Here is a 24,355-nt window from a genome sequence, read left to right as displayed (position 1 = left end):
GTTCATACAGGACAGCTCGAAGGGGAAGGGATATATGCTGCCTGCAAATTTTGTAGACCAGACTTCTCCATTGAACACGGTGGCCGAACGAATTTAATTAGCAGCTAACGTTACACACATAGGGTCAGAAAAGCACAAGGCTGCGGCAATGCAGCACCGGTCACAGCACAGTATTTTGGGCCATCTTTCCAAAGGTAACGTTAGACCCGATGGTGTTATTTATGCCGAGACAAAGATGGCTATGCTGTTAGCTACAAGCAACATCCCGTTCACATTTGCGGATGTTTTCAACAAATCCGTGAAGAATATGATTCAGATATTGCTCACCAGTAAACGGAAGAACAAAGGCTACTCAAATAGTGAAAGGTGAGTGTATATAAAATAATACTGTTTTCTAAGAGTTAGGGTTGAGACTTGTCCCTTCATAATACGGATTTGTCCCGTATTTTATGATTGAATTGTTAAAGATTATTCATTCTTTTTTTTTCTTTTTCTTTTTAAGTAAGCAGCAAGTACAGCAGAGTTAGTAGAAAAACTGTGTTTTCATTACGGTGTATTTTTATAGGTGCCATTGCCCCGGAATTGGACAGGGAAGTGATCAAACTGTGCCAAGACCAACCCTTTGGTCTGATGTGTGATGAAAGCACAAGCAGAAACACGGACAAAGTATGTATTTTGTATTTACATTTCTCTTGTAAGTAATTTGTGGCTGCTGTCACTGTCAGTGAAAATTGCTCTCTAAATATATATATTATTTTTTAAAGGAGTTTCTGCACATGCCAGTATGCAACATTGGCACAGCAGAGAACCTCTTTCAGTCACTGAACACAGTGCTAAGGTAAAATTAAAGTCACCAATGTCCATGTGAATACATTATAATATGTTTGGAGACAGACAACTAATAAGTAATGTTGTACTTTGTTCCTAGTGACAGAAAAATTGACTGGAAAAACATTGTGGCATTTAATAGTGATAATGCCAGTGTCATGAAGGGGAAGCACAATTCTGTTGTCAGCAGAATTAAAGACATGCAGCCATCCCTAATTGACATGGGAAGCATCTGTCATCTGGTCCAGCTGGCCACAGGATGTGGCATTAGGGCTCTACACCAGCCTATTGAAGAAATCCTCAGCAGCATATATGCTCACTTTGACATAAAGTACGCATATTTAAATTCCGCCCGGCCGTTACACTTGCACATAAGTTAAAAGAGAGCCTCTGTGCCACAATTTGATATTTATTGGATGTCATTTTGGTTCCCTGGCTTTTCATTATTTAACTATTTCTTTCCTGTTTTTTTTTTTTTTTTTTTTTACCTTTCTCAACTTTAGTGCCAAACGTGAAATCTTCATAGAGTTTGTGGAGTTCACAGACTCGGAGACTCTGAACATACTCCGATATTGTGCAACCAGGTGGCTCAGCTTGCTGACTTGCATAAAACGGGTGCTCAACCAGTGGGATGCACTGCAGGCATATTTTGCTAGTCATGAGGATGTGGAGAAGCCTGGCAAAGTGAAGATGCTGGCAGAGCATTTAACCAGCAAGAAGACAAAGTTCTTCTTCCTCTTCCTCTCCCAGGTTCTGAAACCACTGGCAGAGTTCAATGTTATGTTTCAGGTCAGCCAGCCTATCAAAAGATAAACTTAAATAATTATAATAAATAATGCTGATATCATAACTGCATTTTTCATAACTGATCATCCATCATCTGTTTCTAGGCTAAGGGAGTGATGATTCATAGGCTGCACCAGGAGATGACCAGCTTGGTGAGAAGATTCATGGGAAGATTTCTCCCTGCCAGCCTTATTGCTGACGTCCCACTGAAGGACATCAAGTTCAAGGAGGGCAGCCTACAGTTTCCAGACAAAGAACTCTTTCTTGGAGCAGCTGCACAAAACTTCTTGGAGGACAACATGGATTAACTTTCCTCTTCTGTGCCAATGATGATAAAGTAAACATTATGATTATTGTGTTATCCAAATCAGCTAACATCCTAAGAGCTAACACACTGACATCCCATACAATGCCTGTACTTTTTTATGTGATCACTGATCATGTGTCAGAGCAGTGAGAGACTTCTTTGTAGTTGTGATGACTGCATTCCCCCTCGACAACATCATCCTCCAAAACCTGACCGTGTTGGACCCAGAGTCACTACATCAATTTTCCCCAAATTCAGGTGCATCCCCTTTTTTAAATGACGTGGTAGTTGTGTAATAATCAATCAGACGTTACAGATGATAATAACAGAGAAAGCAATTATAAAATGTATACATACAATACATATATATACAAAAAATATTGTAAAAAAAAAGGGGTCTAACCTCCTGAGGAGAAGCCTTAAGGAATTGAATTTGTAAAATAAATGAATTACATATTTCTTTGCGTTTGTGATATACATGACAACTGACAACATGACAAACTGATCAGCCAACCATTCTCTGAGTAAAGACTTTGATAATTAGAAGCAATATATAGTTAATCTTCAGTTATATATCCTGCACTCCTGTGCAAAAATAACAAAACAATAAAAAGTGCAAATCCCAAAATGGCTAAACACTAAGCTTTTAATTGTCTTAAGTACAAATTATTGGTCAGGAAATTAGCTATATTTAAGCAAATGCATGAAACACCAGCCTTTGCTGTCTCAGAAAAACATCAAATACCGAATTAAGTTTTTGGCAGATTATGGGAAGTTGTACACGGCCGGTTCAGCAGAGTTGTGTGCAGTTATGAATCACAACGAAACACGAGTTGCATGATGCTCCAGAATGGTGTCTTAGAAAATCTGGTGAGAAATATAATAATAAATGCATCTCTACCACAGTGAAGCATGGAGGAAGAGTGTCATTGATAGCTGCTGGTATTGGTGAGCTACTTCACTGTGAAAAGTTATTTAATGCTTTAGAGTACAGGAGAATATTGCAGAATGCCTTGCTTCCTACAATTGAAAAGTTTTTATCAAAAGAGGAATGATCAAATGGCAACCAGATGGTGATCACAATGATAACCATAAAAAATGTCATAACAGAAACTCATCTAAATATCCACATAACTAAAGATTAAGCAATACCAAGTATTTCCTTTACTCAACACTTTATTTCAACATTTACTCTTCTGATCCAGTCCCATGCAAAGAATGCTATATGACCCAGAAATCCACTGTCCAGTTTCAGTTAATGTTAACAAAAATGATTTAAGTAATGATTTTCCCAACATGAAGGGAAATTATAACTATTTGTCTCAACATATTAATCTTTATCATCCCGATGAAGTTCAGATGTATTATTGTCCAAAAGAACACAACTTGCACAAAAAAAAGGATATTTTTTTCTAACACAAACAACTGCAAGAATACATCCTGTGAAACCTTAATGTTTCTTACCTCTCCAGAATCTCTCCTCCTGCGATCTGGTATCACTAAAGTATTCCTATTACTGCCTGGCGCTATTGTAGAGCCGATGCTCATTCTGGGTCCAACTAACATGTACCGTTTGTCTCCAGATCTGTACTGGATGCTGTGACACAGAGTCCCGTCGTAATTTGTCTCTTGTAAATACTTGGACGAATAGTCTGTAGATTTAGAGCACTGCATCACAATCAACACGATGATGCTGATGACAAAAAGCACTGAAACCGAGCCCAAAGTGATGATCAGATAAAATGTCACGTCGTTTTCCTCCTCGTCTTTTACTGTGTTTTTAACATCAGAAGCTGCAAAAGCCTCTTTGGGCTCCACAACTTTGACAATCACAGTCGCTGTTGCTGAGAGTGAAACGTTCCCATTGTCTTTGACCAGTATGAGCAGTTTATGCTGGGCCTCGTCTGTTTCTGTGAATGAGCGAAGGGTTCTTATCTGTCCTGTATAGCGGTCCAAACTAAAGAGACTGTGGTCACTAACTTCCTGCAGTGAAAACAATAACCAGCCGTTGTATCCTATATCTGCGTCATAGGCTCTGACTTTAGTGACCAAATGACCAGCGTTCACATTCCGGGGAATCTCTTCCACACCCTCAGCAGAACCGTTAGCGCTGACTGGATATAAGATCACGGGAACGTTGTCGTTCTGATCCAGAATAAACACGTTCACTGTCACGTTACTGCTCAGAGACGGACTTCCAGAGTCTGTAGCGAGAACGTGGAACTGGAACGTTTTGGTAGTTTCAAAATCAAAGCTCTTAAGTGCATAAATCTCCCCATTTTCAGAGTTAATGTTAATGAAAGATGTATATGCGTTTTCTACACCCTCTCTCCATATTTGATAGCTGACCACGCTGTTTTCATTTGTATCTTTGTCAGAGGCAAATACAGAAAATAAAGATTTGCCGGGAGCATTATTCTCAATCACATAAAACGCATAAGGGGAAACAGAGAACTCTGGACTATTGTCATTTACATCTGATACCTGGACAGTTATAGATTTAACAGAAGACAATGGTGGTTGACCTGTGTCTTTGGCTTCTAATGTGATGTCATAGCGAGAAATTGTTTCTCTGTCAAGAGATGATGTTGTCACTAATGAGTATGTGTTTTCTTGAGATGACGGCATTAGTTTGAAAGGTATGTCCTCAGGTAATGAACAGGTGACTCTCCCGTTTATGCCAGAATCTAAATCAGAGACGCTTATTAAAGCCACCGTTGTGCCAGCTTTAGAGTCTTCAGGAATGGCACTCGAGAATGACGTCACTTCTATCTGAGGTGCATTGTCATTTACATCAGCAATTTTTATAGTTATACTTTTATCTGTTGTTAGAGGAACAGTTCCTTTGTCTGAGGCTTGAATGTCAATCTGATATTTATCTTTAACTTCAAAATCCAAAAGACCTGTCACTATAATTTCTCCTGTGATTGGATTTACATCAAAAAGTTTACGCAACTTGTAATTGACATTATGTCCCAATGAATAAACGATTTCTCCATTCTGACCTTCATCCGGATCAGTTGCGTTCACCCTTAAAATGGTTGTACCTACAGGTGCGTTTTCATTCAAATTTACAGTGTATGTATCTTTTGTGAAAACAGGCGCATTGTCGTTTATATCTAACACATCTATCGTTATCTCCATCATTCCGGACTTTGGAGGTCTCCCTCCATCCAAAGCGGTTAACTGCAATTGTATGCGTTTTGTAGCCTCTCGGTCAAGCGGCTTTTGTAAAATCAGAATGGGAACTTTTCCGTCTTCATCACGATCTATAATTTCAATACGGAAATATTCGGTGTGGCTCAGTTTATAAGTCTGAACTGAATTACTGCCACTGTCTGGATCGTGCGCTGCCTGAAGTTGGAATCGCGCACCGGGAAGCACCGATTCACCTATTTCTAAATGCATCACCTGATCTGGGAATCTCGGAGCGTGGTCATTCACGTCTATTACATCAACAGTCACATAATGAATCTCGAGAGGATTTTCTAAAGCTATTTTTAGATTGATTAAACACGGGGTGCTTCTCTCGCACACTTCCTCTCTATCTAATTTACCGTTCACATACAAGACACCGTCATTCTGATTTACACTGAACATGGACTCGCCTGAGGTCGAGACGATGCGAAATCCTCGCTCCTTTAGTGTTCTGTGATCAATACCCAAATCCTTCGCGATATTCCCCACAGCAGCTCCGTCCTTCTGCTCTTCAGCAATCGAGTAGCGTATTTGTGCCCAAACCGTTCTGCCAAAAACAAGCGATGCAACAACGAAGAGGATTTTCACATGCCGCTCAAGCCACTGATCATGTCTCCTTTGTCCCATTTTTTTAGCACTGTATTCGTTCCACAGGAATTTAACAACGGCTGTCCAAATATTAGTCCACTAGCCACATGACGACAGATGACCGAAATACCAACGCTATGAAAGATATCACAAAGAAAACCGAAGGACAAAAGCACTGAGAAAGCCACACCGCAGGTGAAAAAGAGATCGTGTACAAATCAAGTTGATGAGAAATATAAAACGGGGAGGTACTCTGACGTTTTGAGTTGTAGGCTACTCTAGGTTTACACTGACACCTCGCGCTTTTTCATTGCATTGCTATTCATTAAACTCTGCGAATTAACAATGAGATAAAATCATGTTGAAGCTCTTGAAGTTCTTCTAACATAGGCTACCCGAAATATACATAGAAACAGAAAGTAGACTGTGTCGTATTATGCCGATAAGCGGCATCACAAATGCAGCACCACGGACAGCGACGCACTCGCTCTCGCGGGTTTTATTTTCATACATAATTTGTTCAGTCATTAGGGCACATAAAAAATTCGAATAAAATATAATTCACATAGACATGTGGCTATTAAAAACACACACCTGAAATAGATATATGTTACCATGTCCACACATTGGTGGAGATCAGACTTAATTAGAAAAAAATAAAAGTGCAATGCTGATCATGAATGCAATACAGCACAACGCCAGTCATTTGCTTACCTCTCCAGAATCTCTCCTCCTGCGATCTGGTATCACTAGAGTATTCCTATTACTGCCTGGCGCTATTGTAGAGCCGATGCTCATTCTGGGTCCAACTAACATGTACCGTTTGTCTCCAGATCTGTACTGGATGCTGTGACACAGAGTCCCGTCGTAATTTGTCTCCTGTAAATACTTGGACGAATAGTCTGTAGATTTAGAGCACTGCATCACAATCAACACGATGATGCTGATGACAAAAAGCACTGAAACCGAGCCCAAAGTGATGATCAGATAAAATGTCACGTCGTTTTCCTCCTCGTCTTTTACTGTGTTTTTAACATCAGAAGCTGCAAAAGCCTCTTTGGGCTCCACAACTTTGACAATCACAGTCGCTGTTGCTGAGAGTGAAACGTTCCCATTGTCTTTGACCAGTATGAGCAGTTTATGCTGGGCCTCGTCTGTTTCTGTGAATGAGCGAAGGGTTCTTATCTGTCCTGTATAGCGGTCCAAACTAAAGAGACTGTGGTCACTAACTTCCTGCAGTGAAAACAATAACCAGCCGTTGTATCCTATATCTGCGTCATAGGCTCTGACTTTAGTCACCAAATGACCAGCGTTCACATTCCGGGGAATCTCTTCCACACCCTCAGCAGAACCGTTAGCGCTGACTGGATATAAGATCACTGGAACGTTGTCGTTCTGATCCAGAATAAACACGTTCACTGTCACGTTACTTCTCAGAGACGGATTTCCAGAGTCTGTAGCGAGCACATGGAACTGGAACGTTTTGGTAGTTTCAAAATCAAAGCTTTTTAGTGCATAAATCTCTCCATTTTCAGCGTTAATGTTAATGAAAGATGCATGTTTGTTTTCATCTCCAGAGTCTCTCCATATGTTGTAGTTCACAACAGCATTTTCATCCACATCCCCATCAGAAGCAGACACAAAAAACAAAGACTTCCCTGGAGTATTGTTTTCCATCACATAAAATGCATAAGGGGAAACGGAGAACTCTGGACTATTGTCATTTACATCTGATACCTGGACAGTTATAGATTTAACAGAAGACAATGGTGGTTGACCTCCGTCTTTGGCTTCTAATGTGATATCATAGCGAGAAATTGTTTCTCTGTCAAGAGATGATGTTGTCACTAATGAGTATGTGTTTTCTTGAGATGACGGCATTAGTTTGAAAGGTATGTCCTCAGGTAATGAACAGGTGACTCTCCCGTTTATGCCAGAATCTAAATCAGAGACGCTTATTAAAGCCACCGTTGTGCCAGCTTTAGAGTCTTCAGGAATGGCACTCGAGAATGACGTCACTTCTATCTGAGGTGCATTGTCATTTACATCAGCAATTTTTATAGTTACACTTTTATCTGTTGTTAGAGGAACAATTCCTTTGTCTGAGGCTTGAATATCAATCTCATATTTATCTTTAATTTCAAAATCCAAAAGACCCGTCACAACAATTTCTCCTGTTATTTGATTAACATTAAACAGTTTACGCAATTTGTCATTGACATCAAGCCCTAATGAATAAACTATTTCGCCGTTCTGACCTTCATCCAAATCAGTTGCGTTCACCCTAAAGATTGTTGTTCCAACGGGCGTGTTTTCATTTAGTATTACAGTGTACGCTTCTTTTGTGAAAACGGGTGCATTGTCGTTTATATCTAACACATCTATCGTTATCTCCATCGTTCCAGACTTTGGAGGTCTCCCTCCATCTAAAGCGGTTAACTGCAGTTTCATACTTTTTGTAGCCTCTCGGTCAAGCGGCTTTTGTAAAATCAGAATGGGAACTTTCCCGTCTTCGTCACGATCTTTAATTTCAATACGGAAATATTCGGTGTGGCTCAGTTTATAAGTCTGAACTGAATTACTGCCACTGTCTGGATCGCGCGCTGCCTGAAGTTGGAATCGCGCACCGGGAAGCACCGATTCACCTATTTCTAAATGCTTCACCTGATCTGGGAATCTCGGAGCGTGGTCATTCACGTCTATTACATCAACAGTCACGTAATGAATCTCGAGAGGATTTTCTAAAGCTATTTTTAGATTGATTAAACACGGGGTGCTTCTCTCGCACACCTCCTCTCTATCTAATTTACCGTTCACATACAAGACACCGTCATTCTGATTTACACTGAACATGGACTCGCCTGAGGTCGAGACGATGCGAAATCCTCGCTCCTTTAGTGTTCTGTGATCAATACCCAAATCCTTCGCGATATTCCCCACAGCAGCTCCGTCCTTCTGCTCTTCAGCAATCGAGTAGCGTATTTGTGCCCAAACCGTTCTGCCAAAAACAAGCGATGCAACAACGAAGAGGATTTTCACATGCCGCTCAAGCCACTGATCATGTCTCCTTTGTCCCATTTTTTTTGCACAGTATTCGTTCCACAGCAATTTAACAACGGCTGTCCAAATATTAGTCCAGTAGCCACATGATAAGGATGATCGAAATGCTCTAGACCCCGAAAGATATTACGAAGAAAAACGAAGGATAAAAGCACTGAGAAAGCCGCACCACTAGCCTGGTGAAAAAGAGATCGTGTACAAATCTGTGACGGGAAAAAAACAAAAAAAAACGGGGAGGTACTTTGACGTTTTGAGTTGTACTATAGGTTTACACTGACACCTCGCGCTTTTTCATTGCATTGCTATTCATTAAACTCTCCGAATTCATAATTCATGGTGAAGTTCTTGAAGCTCGTTTAATATACCGAAAGTATACATAAAATCAAACAGAAAAGAGACAACGTCGTATTATGCCGGATAGCAAGCGGAATCACAAATCCAGCACCATGGACAGCTACCCTTCCCTCTTGCGGGATTCATTTTCATATTTGTTGAGTCTTAAGGGCACAAAATTCAAATTAAGGCATAAAAAAACATCATAAATTCAAATAATATAGAATTCTCGCCGATGCAGACAGACCTGGCAAACAAAAGACTGCACTGAAAACAAAATTAAGTGGAAAAAGAAATCCACTTTTTAACAATATGCTTAAATTATACATATTGTATAGACATTATTCCTTTCTTCACAACCCACCAAAATCAGATACAGAAGGGAGGACAAATTTCATCTCTACTCGAAGAAGCTCAAAACATGCTGCAAGATATTTAAGTGCTGCCTCAACAAAAGGACAACCAGTGGAATAGGACGGTGACTGGAGAAGAGATAAGATTTTGTACAACATACATAAAAAGGACAAAATAACATCACAAACTGCTCTATTCATACTTCCTACTTCCTACCTTTTTTTTATCAGTACAGTAATATTTCTTCTCATAATTTGATGTCTTTCTTCAAGGGTTATATGTTTGCATATGTAATATTGCTATGCTTTGGCAATGTAAAACATTATTTTTACCATCAGAAAAATAAGTCTATATGACAAATACATCTGAATATGAGAAAGAAGACAAGAATGTTCAAATAGAAACAACAGCCTGAGCAGCTTCAGTACCATGGACAGCAACCGACGTGTGTCTTAAAACTGTTTCCTACAACTAATACACAGATGTAGGAGTCATTTGCTTACCTCTCCAGAATCTCTCCTCCTGCGATCTGGTATCACTAGAGTATTCCTATTACTGCCTGGCGCTATTGTGGAGCCGATACTCATTCTGGGTCCAACTAACATGTACCGTTTGTCTCCAGATCTGTACTGGATGCTGTGACACAGAGTCCCGTCGTAATTTGTCTCCTGTAAATACTTGGACGAATAGTCTGTAGATTTAGAGCACTGCATCACAATCAACACGATGATGCTGATGACAAAAAGCACTGAAACCGAGCCCAAAGTGATGATCAGATAAAATGTCACGTCGTTTTCCTCTTCGTCTTTTACTGTGTTTTTAACATCAGAAGCTGCAAAAGCCTCTTTGGGCTCCACAACTTTGACAATCACAGTCGCTGTTGCTGAGAGTGAAACGTTCCCATTGTCTTTGACCAGAATGAGCAGTTTATGCTGGGCCTCGTCTGTTTCTGTGAATGAGCGAAGGGTTCTTATCTGTCCTGTATAGCGGTCCAAACTAAAGAGACTGTGGTCACTAACTTCCTGCAGTGAAAACAATAACCAGCCGTTGTATCCTATATCTGCGTCATAGGCTCTGACTTTAGTCACCAAATGACCAGCGTTCACATTCCGGGGAATCTCTTCCACACCCTCAGCAGAACCGTTAGCGCTGACTGGATATAAGATCACAGGAACGTTGTCGTTCTGATCCAGAATAAACACGTTCACTGTCACGTTACTGCTCAGAGACGGACTTCCAGAGTCTGTAGCAATAACTTGGAACTGGAAAGTTTTTACAGTTTCAAAGTCAAAGCTCTTGAGCGCATAAATCTCCCCATTTTCAGGGTTAATATTAATGAAAGACGTGTATTTGTTTTCCTCTGTATTTTCTCTCCATATATGATAGCTAACTACAGCATTTTCGTTTGAGTCTTTGTCAGAAGCAGACACAGAAAATAATAATTTGCCTGGGACATTATTTTCCATCACATAAAACGCATACGGAGAGAATGAGAATCCTGGACTATTGTCATTTACATCTGATATCAGAACAGTTATAGTTTTAACAGAAGACAGTGATGGCTGTCCTGCATCCTTTGCAACTATTGTGATGTCATACTGAAATTTAGTTTCCCTGTCAAGTAAAGAAGACGTAACTAAAGAATAAATATTATCTTGTGAGGACGGCATTAGTTTAAAAGGTAAATCATCGGACAGTGAACAGGAGATCTTCCCATTGAGCCCAGAGTCTAAATCAGTGACACTTATCAAAGCCACTGTAGTACCAGGTCTAGAATCCTCTGGAATGGCGCTTGAAAATGATGTCACCTCTATTTCCGGTGAATTATCATTTACATCGACGATTTTTATGACTACACTTTTATCCGTAGCAAGAGGAACAGTTCCTTTGTCAGATGCCTGAATGTCAATTTCATATATGTCTTTGACCTCAAAATCTAAAAGGCCAGTCACAATAATTTCTCCAGTGATTGAATTAACTTCAAAAAGTTCACGTAAATTATCATTAACATTATTTCCTAAAGCATAAACTACCTGTCCGTTTTGACCCTCGTCCGAATCAGTGGCATTAATCTGTACAATTGTTGTGCCCACAGGTGCGTTTTCATTCAGTATAACAGTGTTTGTTTCTTTTGTGAATACAGGCACATTATCGTTTATATCCAGTACATCAATCAATATATCTATTGAGCCAGACTTAGGAGGTCTCCCCCCATCTAAAGCAGTTAGTAATAATTTTATGTTTTTAGTCACTTCTCTGTCAAGTGGTTTGTGTAAAATCAGAATTGGAATTTTACCATCTTCTCGGTCTTTAATATCAAGACGGAAATGGTCGTTATTGCTGAGTTTGTATGTTTGAACCGAATTGATTCCACTATCAGGATCACGCGCAGCCTGTAGCGGATAGCGCGCGCCTGGCATAGCAGATTCCCAAATTTCCAGCCGCTTTTCATTCTCGGGAAACTGTGGACTGTGATCATTTACATCCAATATCTCTACAGCGACATAATGAATTTCTAGTGGGTTTTCTAGAGCGATTTTCAGATTGATTAAACACGGGGTGCTTCTTTCGCACACCTCCTCTCTGTCTATCTTACCGTTCACATACAAGACACCGTCATTCTGATTTACACTGAACATGGACTCGCCTGAGGTCGAGACGATGCGAAATCCTCGTTCCTTTAGTGTTCTGTGATCAATACCCAAATCCTTCGCGATATTCCCCACAGCAGCTCCGTCCTTCTGCTCTTCAGAAATCGAGTAGCGTATTTGTGCCCAAACTGCGCTCCCAAAAAACAGCGATACGGCAATGAAAGCGAGTTTCACGTTCAGCTCCAGCTGATGAAAGCGTTGTCTTTGTTCCATTTTTTTCTGCGATCTCAAAAACCCCTTCAGACGCAATTTCACGATCAGTCGATCAGTTGTATAGTCCCATCGTTGCGCACGTTTAAGCTGAAAACGTGTCGGTCAATGCAAAACGCTGACAAATAACGGCATCAGTGGTGAAAACGAGAAAAACGAATAAACCAAGAGGGCGGAACAAGCACACACACACAAAAAGACCCATGAACAACTGTTTGACGTCATGAGCCTTTCTCTAGGTTTACACTGACATCTCGCGATCTGAAGCGTTCGTTGCATTGCAGCGTCCAAAATATTATACTGTTGTCAAATGCATGTTATTTTATCAGTTGACTCTTAAACAATCCAACTTATATCCTTAAACATTCAATATTCTCTCATTAGACCAAACATACTGTTTATGAAAACAAGTGAGTGATTGAGTAAAAGAGAAAGAGAAAGACACAGTAGTTGCAGGAGCCAAGACCAATATCATAACTTGTAGTTGTAAAGAAACAAAATGTCTTCAGAAAACACTGAGAACACCATGGCATAAACATCAGCAACACAGGAAACCTCAACAAGGCTGTGATCAATCCGAGGGACAATGCATGAAGATAATTGTATTGTTAAGAAGAATATCAATTTACAATCCAATCAGAATCTGGATAAACATAATTAAATAAATTACAGAAACTATCCCACAGGATGTGATGTCTGGGGTCTGTTCACAAACCAACAGTTCACTAAATAGAACAAACACCCATTAGAGACTGCAGGAAGAATTCTGCAAAACTATATTGCAATGTAAATATCTAAATAATGCATGCAGAGCAGAATTGGAACAGTATCCACAAAGAATTGAGAAAAAAAAAGCCTTGCAATTCCATGCCCACCGAAATAGTAGTTATACACAGATCCGCATCATGCACAAAGCCCAGAGCCACAATTAGCTGGCCACAGAGAGAAGTCCTCTCGGCCAGTTTGTTTTAGAATTGACTTTACATTTTAAAATATGTCCAGCTGGAACACAGAGCACAAAACCCAGCTACCAAATCAAAAAATTTAAACAAAAAGATAAATGTCTAAAGCATTGGACAAAAGCAAGAGCTTAATATTAAACTGAAATATTATCAGCATAATAAATTGGCAGAATACCGACCGACCCTAAAAACCATGACCATTTACAGACAAGTGAACAACACAATCTCTCCAGAGGTGGGCCGACACAGACAGACCTGGCAAACAAACGAAATGAAGTGGAAAAAGAAATCCACTTTTTAACAATATGCTTGAATTACTCATACTTTAGGAAGACAGTATTCCTTTCTTCACAACCCAATCAGATACAGAAAGAAGGACACATTTCATTTTCACTTGGAGAAGCTCAAACAGTGATGCAAGATATGCAAGTCCTGCCACAACAAAAGGACAACCAGTGGAATAGGACCATGACTTGAGAAGAGATAAGATATTGTACATCATACATAAAAAGGAAAACATGACAAACTGCTATATTCCTACTTATATTTTATTTTATGTTATATATATATATATATATATATATATATATATATATATATATATATATATATATATATTCAACGGTTAGAAGTTTGCATATTTAATATTGATATGCTTTGGCAATGTAAAAATGTATTTTTTACCATCACAATTAAGTCTAAATGACAAGTAAATATGAATATGAAAAAGAGAAAGACACTATGTTCCATTTGAAACAACAGCCTGAGCAGCTTCAGTACCATGGACAGCAACCGACGTGTGTCTTAGAAATGTTTCCTTCAACTAATACACAGATGTAGGAGTCATTTGCTTACCTCTCCAGAATCTCTCCTCCTGCGATCTGGTATCACTAGAGTATTCCTATTAGTGCCTGGCGCTATTGTAGAGCCGATACTCATTCTGGGTCCAACTAACATGTACCGTTTGTCTCCAGATCTGTACTGGATGCTGTGACACAGAGTCCCGTCGTAATTTGTCTCCTGTAAATACTTGGACGAATAGTCTGTAGATTTAGAGCACTGCATCACAATCAACACGATGATGCTGATGACAAAAAGCACTGAAACCGAGCCCAAAGTGATGATCAGATAAAATGTCACGTCGTTTTCCTCCTCGTCTTTTACTGCGTTTTTAACATCAGAAGCTGCAAAAGCCTCTTTGGGCTCCACAACTTTGACAATCACAGTCGCTGTTGCTGAGAGTGAAACGTTCCCATTGTCTTTGACCAGTATGACCAGTTTATGCTGGGCCTCGTCTGTTTCTGTGAATGAGCGAAGGGTTCTTATCTGTCCTGTATAGCGGTCCAAACTAAAGAGACTGTGGTCACTAACTTCCGGCAGTGAAAACAATAACCAGCCGTTGTATCCTATATCTGCGTCATAGGCTCTGACTTTAGACACCAAATGACCAGCGTTCACATTCCGGGGAATCTCTTCCACACCCTCAGCAGAACCGTTAGCGCTGACTGGATATAAGATCACGGGAACGTTGTCGTTCTGATCCAGAATAAACACGTTCACTGTCACGTTACTGCTCAGAGACGGACTTCCAGAGTCTGTAGCAATAACATGGAACTGGAAAGTTTTTACGGTTTCAAAGTCAAAGCTCTTGAGCGCATAAATCTCTCCATTTTCAGGGTTAATATTGATGAAAGATGTATATTTGTTTCCCTCTGTATTTTCTCTCCATATATGATAGCTAACTACAGCATTTTCATTTGAGTCTTTGTCAGAAGCAGACACAGAAAATAATAATTTGCCTGGGACATTATTTTCTATCACATAAAACGCATACGGAGAGAATGAGAATTCCGGACTATTGTCATTTACATCTGATATCAGAACAGTTATAGTTTTAACAGAAGACAGTGATGGCTGTCCTGCATCCTTTGCAACTATTGTGATGTCATACTGAAATTTAGTTTCCCTGTCTAAAGGTGATGTGGAAACTAATGAGTATGTACTATGCTGTGAAGAAGGTATTAGTTTGAAAGGCATGTCATCTTCTAAAGAGCAAGATACTTTTCCATTGAGTCCAGAATCTAAATCAAATACACCAATCAAAGCCACAGTAGTACCAGGTCTAGAATCCTCTGGAATGGAGTTTGAAAATGATGTCACCTCTATTTCAGGAGCATTATCATTTACATCAACTATCTTTATGGTCACGCTCTTATCAGTAATCATGGGAATTAATCCCTTGTCAGATGCTTGTATATCAACCTCATAGCTGTCTTTGTCTTCAAAATCTAATAGTCCCTTTACAGTTATTTCACCAGTGATGTTGTTAATATCAAACAGCTTTCGTATTTTACTATTAACACTTTTACCAAATGAATAAATTATCTCACCATTAGGGCCCTCATCCAAATCTGTGGCGTTGACCTGTATCACGGTGGTACCTATAGGCGCATTTTCATTCAGCATGACTGAATAAACCTCTTTTGTAAACACAGGAAAGTTATCATTTATATCTAGAACATTAATTGTTATCTCCATTGTCCCAGACTTGGCAGGCTTTCCCCCATCAACAGCAATTAATTGCAAAATAATGTTTCGAATAACCTCACGGTCTAAAGGCTTTTGTAAAATCAAGATAGGAATTTTACCGTCTTCTCCGCGATCTTTGACTTCAAGTCGGAAATTATCATTGTGACTGAGTTTGTAATGATGCACAGAATTGCTGCCACTATCAGAATCGCGCGCAGCCTCAAGCTGAAAGCGCGCACCGGGCAGGGCAGATTCCCCAATCTCTAAATGCATCTCGCTTTCCGGAAAACTCGGGACGTGGTCGTTTATGTCCAAAACTTCAATAGTTACATAGTGGATTTCAAGTGGGTTTTCTAATGCGATTTTTAGATTGATTAAACACGGAGTGCTTCTCTCGCAGATCTCCTCTCTATCTATCTTACCGTTTACATACAAGACACCGTCGTTCTTATTCACAGTGAACATTGACTGGCCTGAGGTCGAGACGATGCGAAATCCTCGCTCCTTTAAGGTTCTGTGATCTATGCCCAAATCCTTCGCGATATTTCCCACCGCAGCTCCGTCCCTCTGCTCCTCTGAGATGGAGTACTGAATTTGCGCTCGTGCCACCGCACCAAACACAAGCAATGCAGCCATTAGAGTGAATTTTGCGTGCTCTTTCAGCCATTGCGCGAATCTTCTTTGTTCCATTCTGAATATAATACAGACAAGGATCTACGCAATTCCTCTGCTACACTCTATCGACTATATTAACCATTGCTTTCCCTCTAAAAGTTTACACTTACTGCCGAAAAAACTCGAATCGCTGAAAAGCAAAAGCAAGAATACACTAGAACAACCGACGAGCAGGATACACGAGCATTAAATGCGAAGGGGAGGAATAGCAGTATTTGACGTCATTTGCCGTACTCTAGGATTACACTGACACCTCGCGATCTCACAGCTGTAATGCATCACAATCTGCCAGTTGGCTTCAGCAAAATACAAGAGATATTAGAAACACGCGTCTATAGATACTGATAAAGCACCAATACAGAAAACAATACAAACAAAATAATTTAAAGAAAGAAAAAAAACAGTAGCCTATCATTGACCAGTGTCCATATCTTTCACCAGATCATACAGAAAAAGAAAAACAAAACTCGCTTACCTCTCCAGAATATCCTGCAGAGATCTGCTATTACTATTACTTTTATATATCTTTCTTCAACGGTTCTATGTTTGCATATTTAATATTGCTATTCTTTGGAAATGTAAAACATTCTTTTTACCATAACAGTTAAGTCTAAATTATAAATAAACCTGAATCTGAGAAAGAGGAAGACACTAAGAATGTTCCATTTGAAACAACAGCCTGAGCAGCTTCAGTACCATGGACAGCAACTGAAGTGTGTCTTAGAACTGTTTCCTTCAACTAATACACAGATGTAGAAGTGATTTGCTTACCTCTCCAGAATCTCTCCTCCTGCGATCTGGTATCACTAGAGTATTCCTATTACTGCCTGGCGCTATTGTAGAGCCGATACTCATTCTGGGTCCAACTAACATGTACCGTTTGTCTCCAGATCTGTACTGGATGCTGTGACACAGAGTCCCGTCGTAATTTGTCTCCTGTAAATACTTGGACGAATAGTTTGTAGATTTAGAGCACTGCATCACAATCAACACGATGATGCTGATGACAAAAAGCACTGAAACCGAGCCCAAAGTGATGATCAGATAAAATGTCACGTCGTTTTCCTCCTCGTCTTTTACTGCGTTTTTAACATCAGAAGCTGCAAAAGCCTCTTTGGGCTCCACAACTTTGACAATCACAGTCGCTGTTGCTGAGAGTGAAACGTTCCCATTGTCTTTGACCAGTATGAGCAGTTTATGCTGGGCCTCGTCTGTTTCTGTGAATGAGCGAAGGGTTCTTATCTGTCCTGTATAGCGGTCCAAACTAAAGAGACTGTGGTCACTAACTTCCTGCAGTGAAAACAATAACCAGCCGTTGTATCCTATATCTGCGTCATAGGCTCTGACTTTAGTGACCAAATGACCAGCGTTCACATTCCGGGGAATCTCTTCCACACCCTCAGCAGAACCGTTAGCGCTGACTGGATATAAGATCACTGGAACGTTGTCGTTCTGATCCAGAATAAACACGTTCACTGTGACGTTACTGCTCAGAGACGGACTTCCAGAGTCTCTAGCGAGTACGTAAAACTGAAACGTTTTAATTGTTTCGAAATCAAAACTTTTAAGCGAGTGAATGACCCCTGTTTCCGAATTTATATTCAAGAATGACGTTATGTCGTTCTGTGTCCCTCCACCTCTATTTATATGATACGAAATCAAAGCATTTTCATTCACATCTTTATCAGATGCTCTCACTGAGAATATTGAGGCTCCGGGAGCCAGTGTTGGGGGTAACGAGTTACAAAGTAACGGATTACAGTAACGATATTACTTTTTTGGGTAACGAAGTAAAGTAACGCATTACACTAAAAATATCGGTAACTACACTACTTTACTATACTATAGGAACGCGCTTTCCTGCGTTACCCAAGCCGTGTTTGCTTGTGTGTAAAGTTCTGTCTAGTGGTGCGTGCGCACCGTTGCCATAGAGATCGATTTGAGTGACATAGCTGCCGGTGCGAAGGAGAGAGGGAAATGGAGACGGAGACGGAGACAGGGGGTCTCTGCAGCGCGAGTCTCCGCTGACTGCACGCGCACCTCCCCAAACGGACGAGGCGTTTATACTCGACGCGCTCGCCATTGTACTATTCTGTGAGACGGGGCGACTCGAGTAATTGTCCTCTTAACCATCAGGAATCAACGGTGAGAAGAAGAAAGGTCCACACGTGACGATGTTTATTTTAGTAGGCTACATCACCACCAATAACACTACAAAAAGAATCGTGTACGTAAAATCCAGTAAACCCTGAGATTATTACTTGTGACATTAGAACAAAATGTGGATATAAAAACATGTATGTAGACTATAGAACTAAATCAACGATCTCTTAAATGGTTTCTAATTTCACTAAACATTTCATTAAGTTTCGTGGACATTTGATAAAACATGGATCTTTCTATTAAAAATGCTTATTATGCTATTGTAGGCTCATTTTGTAAACATAAGCAACTGATTTAGACACGCAAACTGTGTGCCGATGCGGTCACGGTGAGACGTAGACTACATGCTCGGGCAGATTCGGCTTCTTGAAGTCGTTCATCCTCGGATTCGGCGCCGCGCGCGCTGTTACAAAAACTCTTCTCAAGTCTTGGAGCACAGCAGGTAACACAAAACAAAATAAAATGAACAGGCTTGTTGCAGGGTTCATTGTAGAGGAATGCTTCCCCTGCCGACTATTGAATCGCCAAGAAAAATGCATTTTAAATTAAGATCAAAAATGTAAAAGTGACCTTTATTTTATTATTTTTCATTGACCACTTCATTTTTTATTTTTATTGCCATGAGTCGAATAAAAAGCTTGTTTTGTTCTCAGGAGAAGAGTTTATTCTCATGTTTCCCAAAGCCTGTGTTTTAAAACTTGTGTGTTGACCCCATTTTAAAATGACCGCATCATAGCCTCCTTTATCCTGTTGTTTGTGGATTTTACAGTGAGATATATTTCCTTGTGCAGACAGGGATATTGTTCTTTCATATGGTTTTACATGCCATTTTGTATATATTTATACAATAAACACTATGTAGACAGGCAAAGTGATGATAGGGCTATGATATTTGTCCATAAATTAAGAAACGGGAAAGTAAAGTAATAAGTAGTGAAGTTACTTTTCAAACGCAGTAACTAGTAAAGTAATCTCATTACAATTTACAGAAGTAACTAGTAACTAGTAACTAATTACCTTTTTTGAGTAACTACCCCAACACTGCCGGGAGCATTATTTTCAAAAATGTAAAGTTCAAGGAAATTACTAGAAAACTCAGGTTTGTTGTCATTCACATCTGCTACTTGGATGCTTAATGTTTTAATGGATGATAAAGGGGGCTGACCTAGATCTGTTGCTGTAACTATGATGTCATAGTGGGGCACAAGTTCACGATCCAAACGCCCCTTTGTCACTAGCGAGTACATATTATCTTGGAAAGAGGGTTTCAGCTCAAAAGGAACATTATCTGAGAGACTACACACAACTTTACCATTGACACCAGAGTCTTTATCTGAGACACTTATCAAAGCAATTACTGTGCCAGGTTTGGAGTCCTCGGCAACAATATTAGATAATGATGTCAGTTCAATTTCAGGCTTATTATCGTTTATATCTTGTATCTTTATAATAACTCGTCCTTGGGCAGACAAAGGAGGCTGACCTTTATCTGAAGCCTGAACATCCAGTTTGTAAACGTCCGTGTCTTCAAAGTCTACATTGCCTTTAATTTTTATTTCGCCTGTAATGCTATCCAATTGAAATACGTCATAAACTTTGCGCTTTAAAGTTTTGCCAAGTGAATACTCAATTTCACTGTTTGAGCCCTCGTCCCTGTCAGTTGCCTTTATTTTAATTACAGTAGTTCCAATTGGGGAATTTTCTTGTAAATTGACAGAATATGGGTCTTGACTGAACACTGGGCGATTATCATTAATATCCAATACGGTAACGGTGATGTTAAGGGTACCTGATTTGGGAGGGTTTCCACCATCGAGGGCTTTCAAAATCAGCAAATGTTCTGCCTTATTTTCGCGATCGAGTGGTTTCCTCAACACTAAAAAGGGGATTTTGTCCTCATCGCTGTCTCTAATGTCAATCTCGAAATTTTCATCCAGACTTAATTTATACAAACGAACAGAATATGGTGCGGCATCCTGGTCTCGTGCTGCGTGCAGCTGGAAGCTCGTTCCTGTAGGGGTGTGTTCTGCAATCTCGAAATGCTGATTCTGTTCAGAAAAACTAGGATGGTTGTCGTTTATGTCTGTTATTTCTACTGCAACATAGTGAATTTCTAAAGGATTTTCGACTGCAGTTTTTAGATTTACTACGCATGCACCATTTCCTTCACAAAGCGCCTCCCTGTCTACGCTTTTGTGAATATACAATTCGCCATTGTTCTGATTTATTTGAAAAAACGCGTCTTTAGACCCAGAGACTATACGGAACCGTCTGCCCACCAACGTACTCACGTCAAGTCCCAGATCCTTAGCAATATTTCCCACAACGGATCCCTCTTTCACCTCTTCTGGAATAGTGTATCGTATCTGGGCTGAAACCTGCTGTCCAAAGCCGAAAAGAAAGGAGAAACACAGAGAAATCAACCAGTACTCCCATCGGCGCCTTTGTTCATCCATCGTTAAGGATTCCTTTAAAGCAGCTTAAAAGAAGTCACGTTTTCAGTTAAAATTGTGTATTCCCAAACGCAACATTCTTAAATAACATCGATACAATTTTAGAATATGTCCCTCCCTCGGCTTCTCGCGCTACACTCGTCAGCTGCTATCACAGTTTAACTGAACGGAACAGCCATGCGCGCCACATAAAGGCAGGGTCAAATCTCTACTTCATATCCTAATGTAACACTGACACCACATGGTACAAAAGGAGAAGTAAATGTAAACTCTTACGTTGCAAAAAAAAGAAGAAGATGCAATTATGAATGCTTTAAGACAATCAATAACATTTGCAAAAAAATAACAAAAACGAATAAACAAATGCAAGAAGAAAATTTACGCTTTTAGATATTTAAACCATCCAATTCCCCCCAAAAGACATTTCAACCTACACAAATCTTAAATGAACGTTAGGGCATTATTAACGTATAAATTTTAAATACTGAGCAAAATAACAATAAAGAGTTAGAAAATCAGATATACTACCAAAGCAGTCCCTAGGCTTAGACATATTGTCCATTATTTCTTTAAATTCGCTTACCTCTCCAGAATCTCTCCTCCTGCGATCTGGTATCACTAGAGTATTCCTATTACTGCCTGGCGCTATTGTAGAGCCGATGCTCATTCTGGGTCCAACTAACATGTACCGTTTGTCTCCAGATCTGTACTGGATGCTGTGACACAGAGTCCCGTCGTAATTTGTGTCCTGTAAATACTTGGACGAATAGTCTGTAGATTTAGAGCACTGCATCACAATCAACACGATGATGCTGATGACAAAAAGCACTGAAACCGAGCCCAAAGTGATGATCAGATAAAATGTCACGTCGTTTTCCTCCTCGTCTTTTACTGTGTTTTTAACATCAGAAGCTGCAAAAGCCTCTTTGGGCTCCACAACTTTGACAATCACAGTCGCTGTTGCTGAGAGTGAAACGTTTCCATTGTCTTTGACCAGTATGAGCAGTTTATGCTGGGCCTCGTCTGTTTCTGTGAATGAGCGAAGGGTTCTTATCTGTCCTGTATAGCGGTCCAAACTAAAGAGACTGTGGTCACTAACTTCCTGCGGTGAAAACAATAACCAGCCGTTGTATCCTATATCTGCGTCATAGGCTCTGACTTTAGTCACCAAATGACCAGCGTTCACATTCCGGGGAATCTCTTCCACACCCTCAGCAGAACCGTTAGCGCTGACTGGATATAAGATCACTGGAACGTTGTCGTTCTGATCCAGAATAAACACGTTCACTGTGACGTTACTGCTCAGAGACGGACTTCCAGAGTCTGTGGCAGCAACTCTGAACTGGAACTTTTTAACAGTTTCAAAGTCAAAACTCTTCAGCGCATGGATAACGCCAGTTTCATGGTTAATACTGAGAAACGACGACATATCACTATCTGATCCATTTCCTCTAACTATGTGATATGAAATTGCAGCATTTTCATTTAGATCTTTGTCTGACGCGCTCACAGAGAATACTGATGCACCAGGAGTGTTATTTTCCACTAAATACAGCTCGAGGGGATTTTTGTCAAACTCTGGTTTGTTATCATTAACATCAGCCACCTGCACAGTAACGGTTTTAAAAGAGGAAAGAGGCGGCTGACCTAGATCACTGGCTTTGATTGTGATTTTATAATCTGCCACAAGTTCCCTGTCCAAGAAATCTTTAGTAATTAAAGAATACAAATTTTCCTGAACAGATGGTTTTAATTCGAACGGAACATTGTCAGAAAGACTACAAACAACCTTGCCATTAACACCAGAGTCTTTATCTGATACACTAATAAGAGAGATTACAGTTCCGGGTTTTGAATTCTCGGAAATTATGTTAGAAAGGGACGTGACTTCTATCTCGGGTTTATTATCATTCTCATCTGTGATCTTTATAATGACTCTGCAGTCAGTGGTCATCGGCGGCTGTCCTTTATCCGTGACCTGGACGGTCAACCTGTGTATATCGTTCTCCTCAAAATCAATTGGCTCTTTAATTTGAATTTCACCAGTTACACTATCAAGGCTAAATGTTTCATGTACTTTCCTTCTACTAGTTTTTCCCAGAGTGTAAATAACCTCTCCATTTAAACCCTCATCAGAATCAGTAGCGTTTACGCGTGCTATTACTGTCCCTATATGTGTGTTTTCTGGAAGAGTTATTGAATATAGATCTTTAATACATACAGGGCGGTTATCGTTGATATCAAGAACAGTAATAGTAATATTTAAAGCACCTGACTTCGGAGGGATGCCTCCATCCACTGCAGTCATCACAAGTCTATGCTCTGAATTTTTCTCTCTGTCTAAAGGTTTAAGTAAGACTAAAATTGGATTATTTTCCTCTTCGTCGCCGTCTCTCATTTCCAGCTCAAAGTAAGTATTCTTTGCTAGTTTATAAAGCCGAATGGAATTGCTCCCAATGTCTGGATCTCTTGCAGTTTGTAGTTCGAAACGTGCACCTTCAATAGTGTTTTCAGCCATTTCAAAATGCTGCTCTTTCTCGGGAAAACGAGGACTGTGATCATTCACGTCTGTAATTTCTACTGCAACATAATGTATTTCAAGTGGATTTTCAACGGCGATTTTCAGATTGATCAAGCACAAGCTATTTCCATCACACAGCTCCTCTCTGTCAATCTTCTTATTAACATATAATTCGCCATTGTTTTGATTTACCTCAAAAAGAGCATCTTTCGATCCAGAGACGATACGGAAACGCCTGTCCACCAAGGTATTCATATCAAGACCCAAATCCTTTGCAATGTTTCCCAAAACAAATCCCTCAATTACCTCCTCTGGTATAGAATATCGTATTTGGGTTGAAACCTGCATCCCGAAGCTCAGCAGCAAAGAGAAACACAAAGCAATCCACCAGCACTCCCATTCTCGTCTTTGTCCTGTGGATTCCATCGTTAAAAAAAAATCCTTTAAAAAATAAATAAAATTCAGATATTTTGCAAGAGTGGGCTACTCATTCATGACAGCGTGTATTCTTTGTAATATTGTCGCTTTTAAATAATAACAGAGGGAAATTTTCATATCCAGCTTCTCGTGAGACAGACTAGCTCCCATCTCAGTGTAAACGAACTGAACAGAGCATGCGCACCACATATCAATGGGCATGGCAAATTCTCTCATGCATAACCTTATGTAACACTGACACCAAATGGTACAAACAGGTAAACATGAATTGTTATGGAACCTTAAGGAGACAGCAAAAT

General features: G+C 39.9%; 5 protein-coding genes across 5 annotated transcripts; all 5 read right to left on the bottom strand.

Annotated features, from left to right (window-relative positions):
• Positions 1-2,052: 2,052 nt before the first annotated feature.
• Positions 2,053-5,921, bottom strand: LOC130072879 (protocadherin alpha-3-like). Its single transcript, XM_056238182.1, has 2 exons — positions 3,359-5,921; positions 2,053-2,130 (listed from the first exon to the last, which is right to left on the bottom strand). The coding sequence occupies exons 1-2, from the start codon at positions 5,744-5,746 to the stop codon at positions 2,053-2,055; spliced, it is 2,466 nt and encodes an 821-aa protein (XP_056094157.1). The 5' UTR covers positions 5,747-5,921.
• A 488-nt stretch (positions 5,922-6,409) lies between these two features.
• On the bottom strand, positions 6,410-8,963 carry LOC130072878 (protocadherin alpha-3-like). Its single transcript, XM_056238181.1, has one exon. It carries the CDS (start codon positions 8,783-8,785, stop codon positions 6,410-6,412), a length of 2,376 nt encoding a protein of 791 aa, XP_056094156.1. The 5' UTR covers positions 8,786-8,963.
• Positions 8,964-9,880: 917 nt separating this feature from the next.
• LOC130072840 (protocadherin alpha-7-like) lies at positions 9,881-12,494 on the bottom strand. Its single transcript, XM_056238143.1, has one exon. It carries the CDS (start codon positions 12,316-12,318, stop codon positions 9,946-9,948), a length of 2,373 nt encoding a protein of 790 aa, XP_056094118.1. The 5' UTR covers positions 12,319-12,494; the 3' UTR covers positions 9,881-9,945.
• A 1,626-nt stretch (positions 12,495-14,120) lies between these two features.
• On the bottom strand, positions 14,121-21,324 carry LOC130072877 (uncharacterized). The gene is made up of 4 exons (XM_056238180.1): positions 19,687-21,324; positions 17,228-18,193; positions 16,716-16,777; positions 14,121-16,520 (listed from the first exon to the last, which is right to left on the bottom strand). Exons 1-4 carry the CDS (start codon positions 21,098-21,100, stop codon positions 14,121-14,123), a joined length of 4,842 nt encoding a protein of 1,613 aa, XP_056094155.1. The 5' UTR covers positions 21,101-21,324.
• Positions 21,306-24,230, bottom strand: LOC130072876 (protocadherin gamma-A11-like). Its single transcript, XM_056238179.1, has 2 exons — positions 21,681-24,230; positions 21,306-21,317 (listed from the first exon to the last, which is right to left on the bottom strand). Exons 1-2 carry the CDS (start codon positions 24,042-24,044, stop codon positions 21,306-21,308), a joined length of 2,376 nt encoding a protein of 791 aa, XP_056094154.1. The 5' UTR covers positions 24,045-24,230.
• Between the last annotated feature and the right edge of the window lie 125 nt (positions 24,231-24,355).

The sequence above is a fragment of the Rhinichthys klamathensis genome, unplaced genomic scaffold (assembly GCF_029890125.1).
Source record: "Rhinichthys klamathensis goyatoka isolate OS25496 unplaced genomic scaffold, OSU_Roscu_1.1 h1tg000509l_1, whole genome shotgun sequence".
In the NCBI taxonomy this organism is placed as follows: domain Eukaryota; kingdom Metazoa; phylum Chordata; class Actinopteri; order Cypriniformes; family Leuciscidae; genus Rhinichthys; species Rhinichthys klamathensis.
The sequence above is the reverse complement of the archived record's forward strand: the minus strand, read 5'-3'. Positions and strand labels throughout refer to the sequence as shown.

Coding starts and splice junctions, on each gene's coding strand:
- LOC130072879 (XM_056238182.1), bottom strand. CDS start 5,746: ATGGGACAAAGGAGACATGATCAGTGGCTTGAGCGGCATGTGAAAATC. Junction 2,131..3,358: donor ACATTAAGGTTTCACAGGAT/GTATTCTTGCAG, acceptor CAACACGGTCAG/GTTTTGGAGGATGATGTTGT.
- LOC130072878 (XM_056238181.1), bottom strand. CDS start 8,785: ATGGGACAAAGGAGACATGATCAGTGGCTTGAGCGGCATGTGAAAATC.
- LOC130072840 (XM_056238143.1), bottom strand. CDS start 12,318: ATGGAACAAAGACAACGCTTTCATCAGCTGGAGCTGAACGTGAAACTC.
- LOC130072877 (XM_056238180.1), bottom strand. CDS start 21,100: ATGGATGAACAAAGGCGCCGATGGGAGTACTGGTTGATTTCTCTGTGT. Junction 18,194..19,686: donor TGAAAATAATGCTCCCGGCA/GTGTTGGGGTAG, acceptor TGGCTCCCGGAG/CCTCAATATTCTCAGTGAGA. Junction 16,778..17,227: donor CAAATCACTTCTACATCTGT/GTATTAGTTGAA, acceptor ATTTTGCTGAAG/CCAACTGGCAGATTGTGATG.
- LOC130072876 (XM_056238179.1), bottom strand. CDS start 24,044: ATGGAATCCACAGGACAAAGACGAGAATGGGAGTGCTGGTGGATTGCT.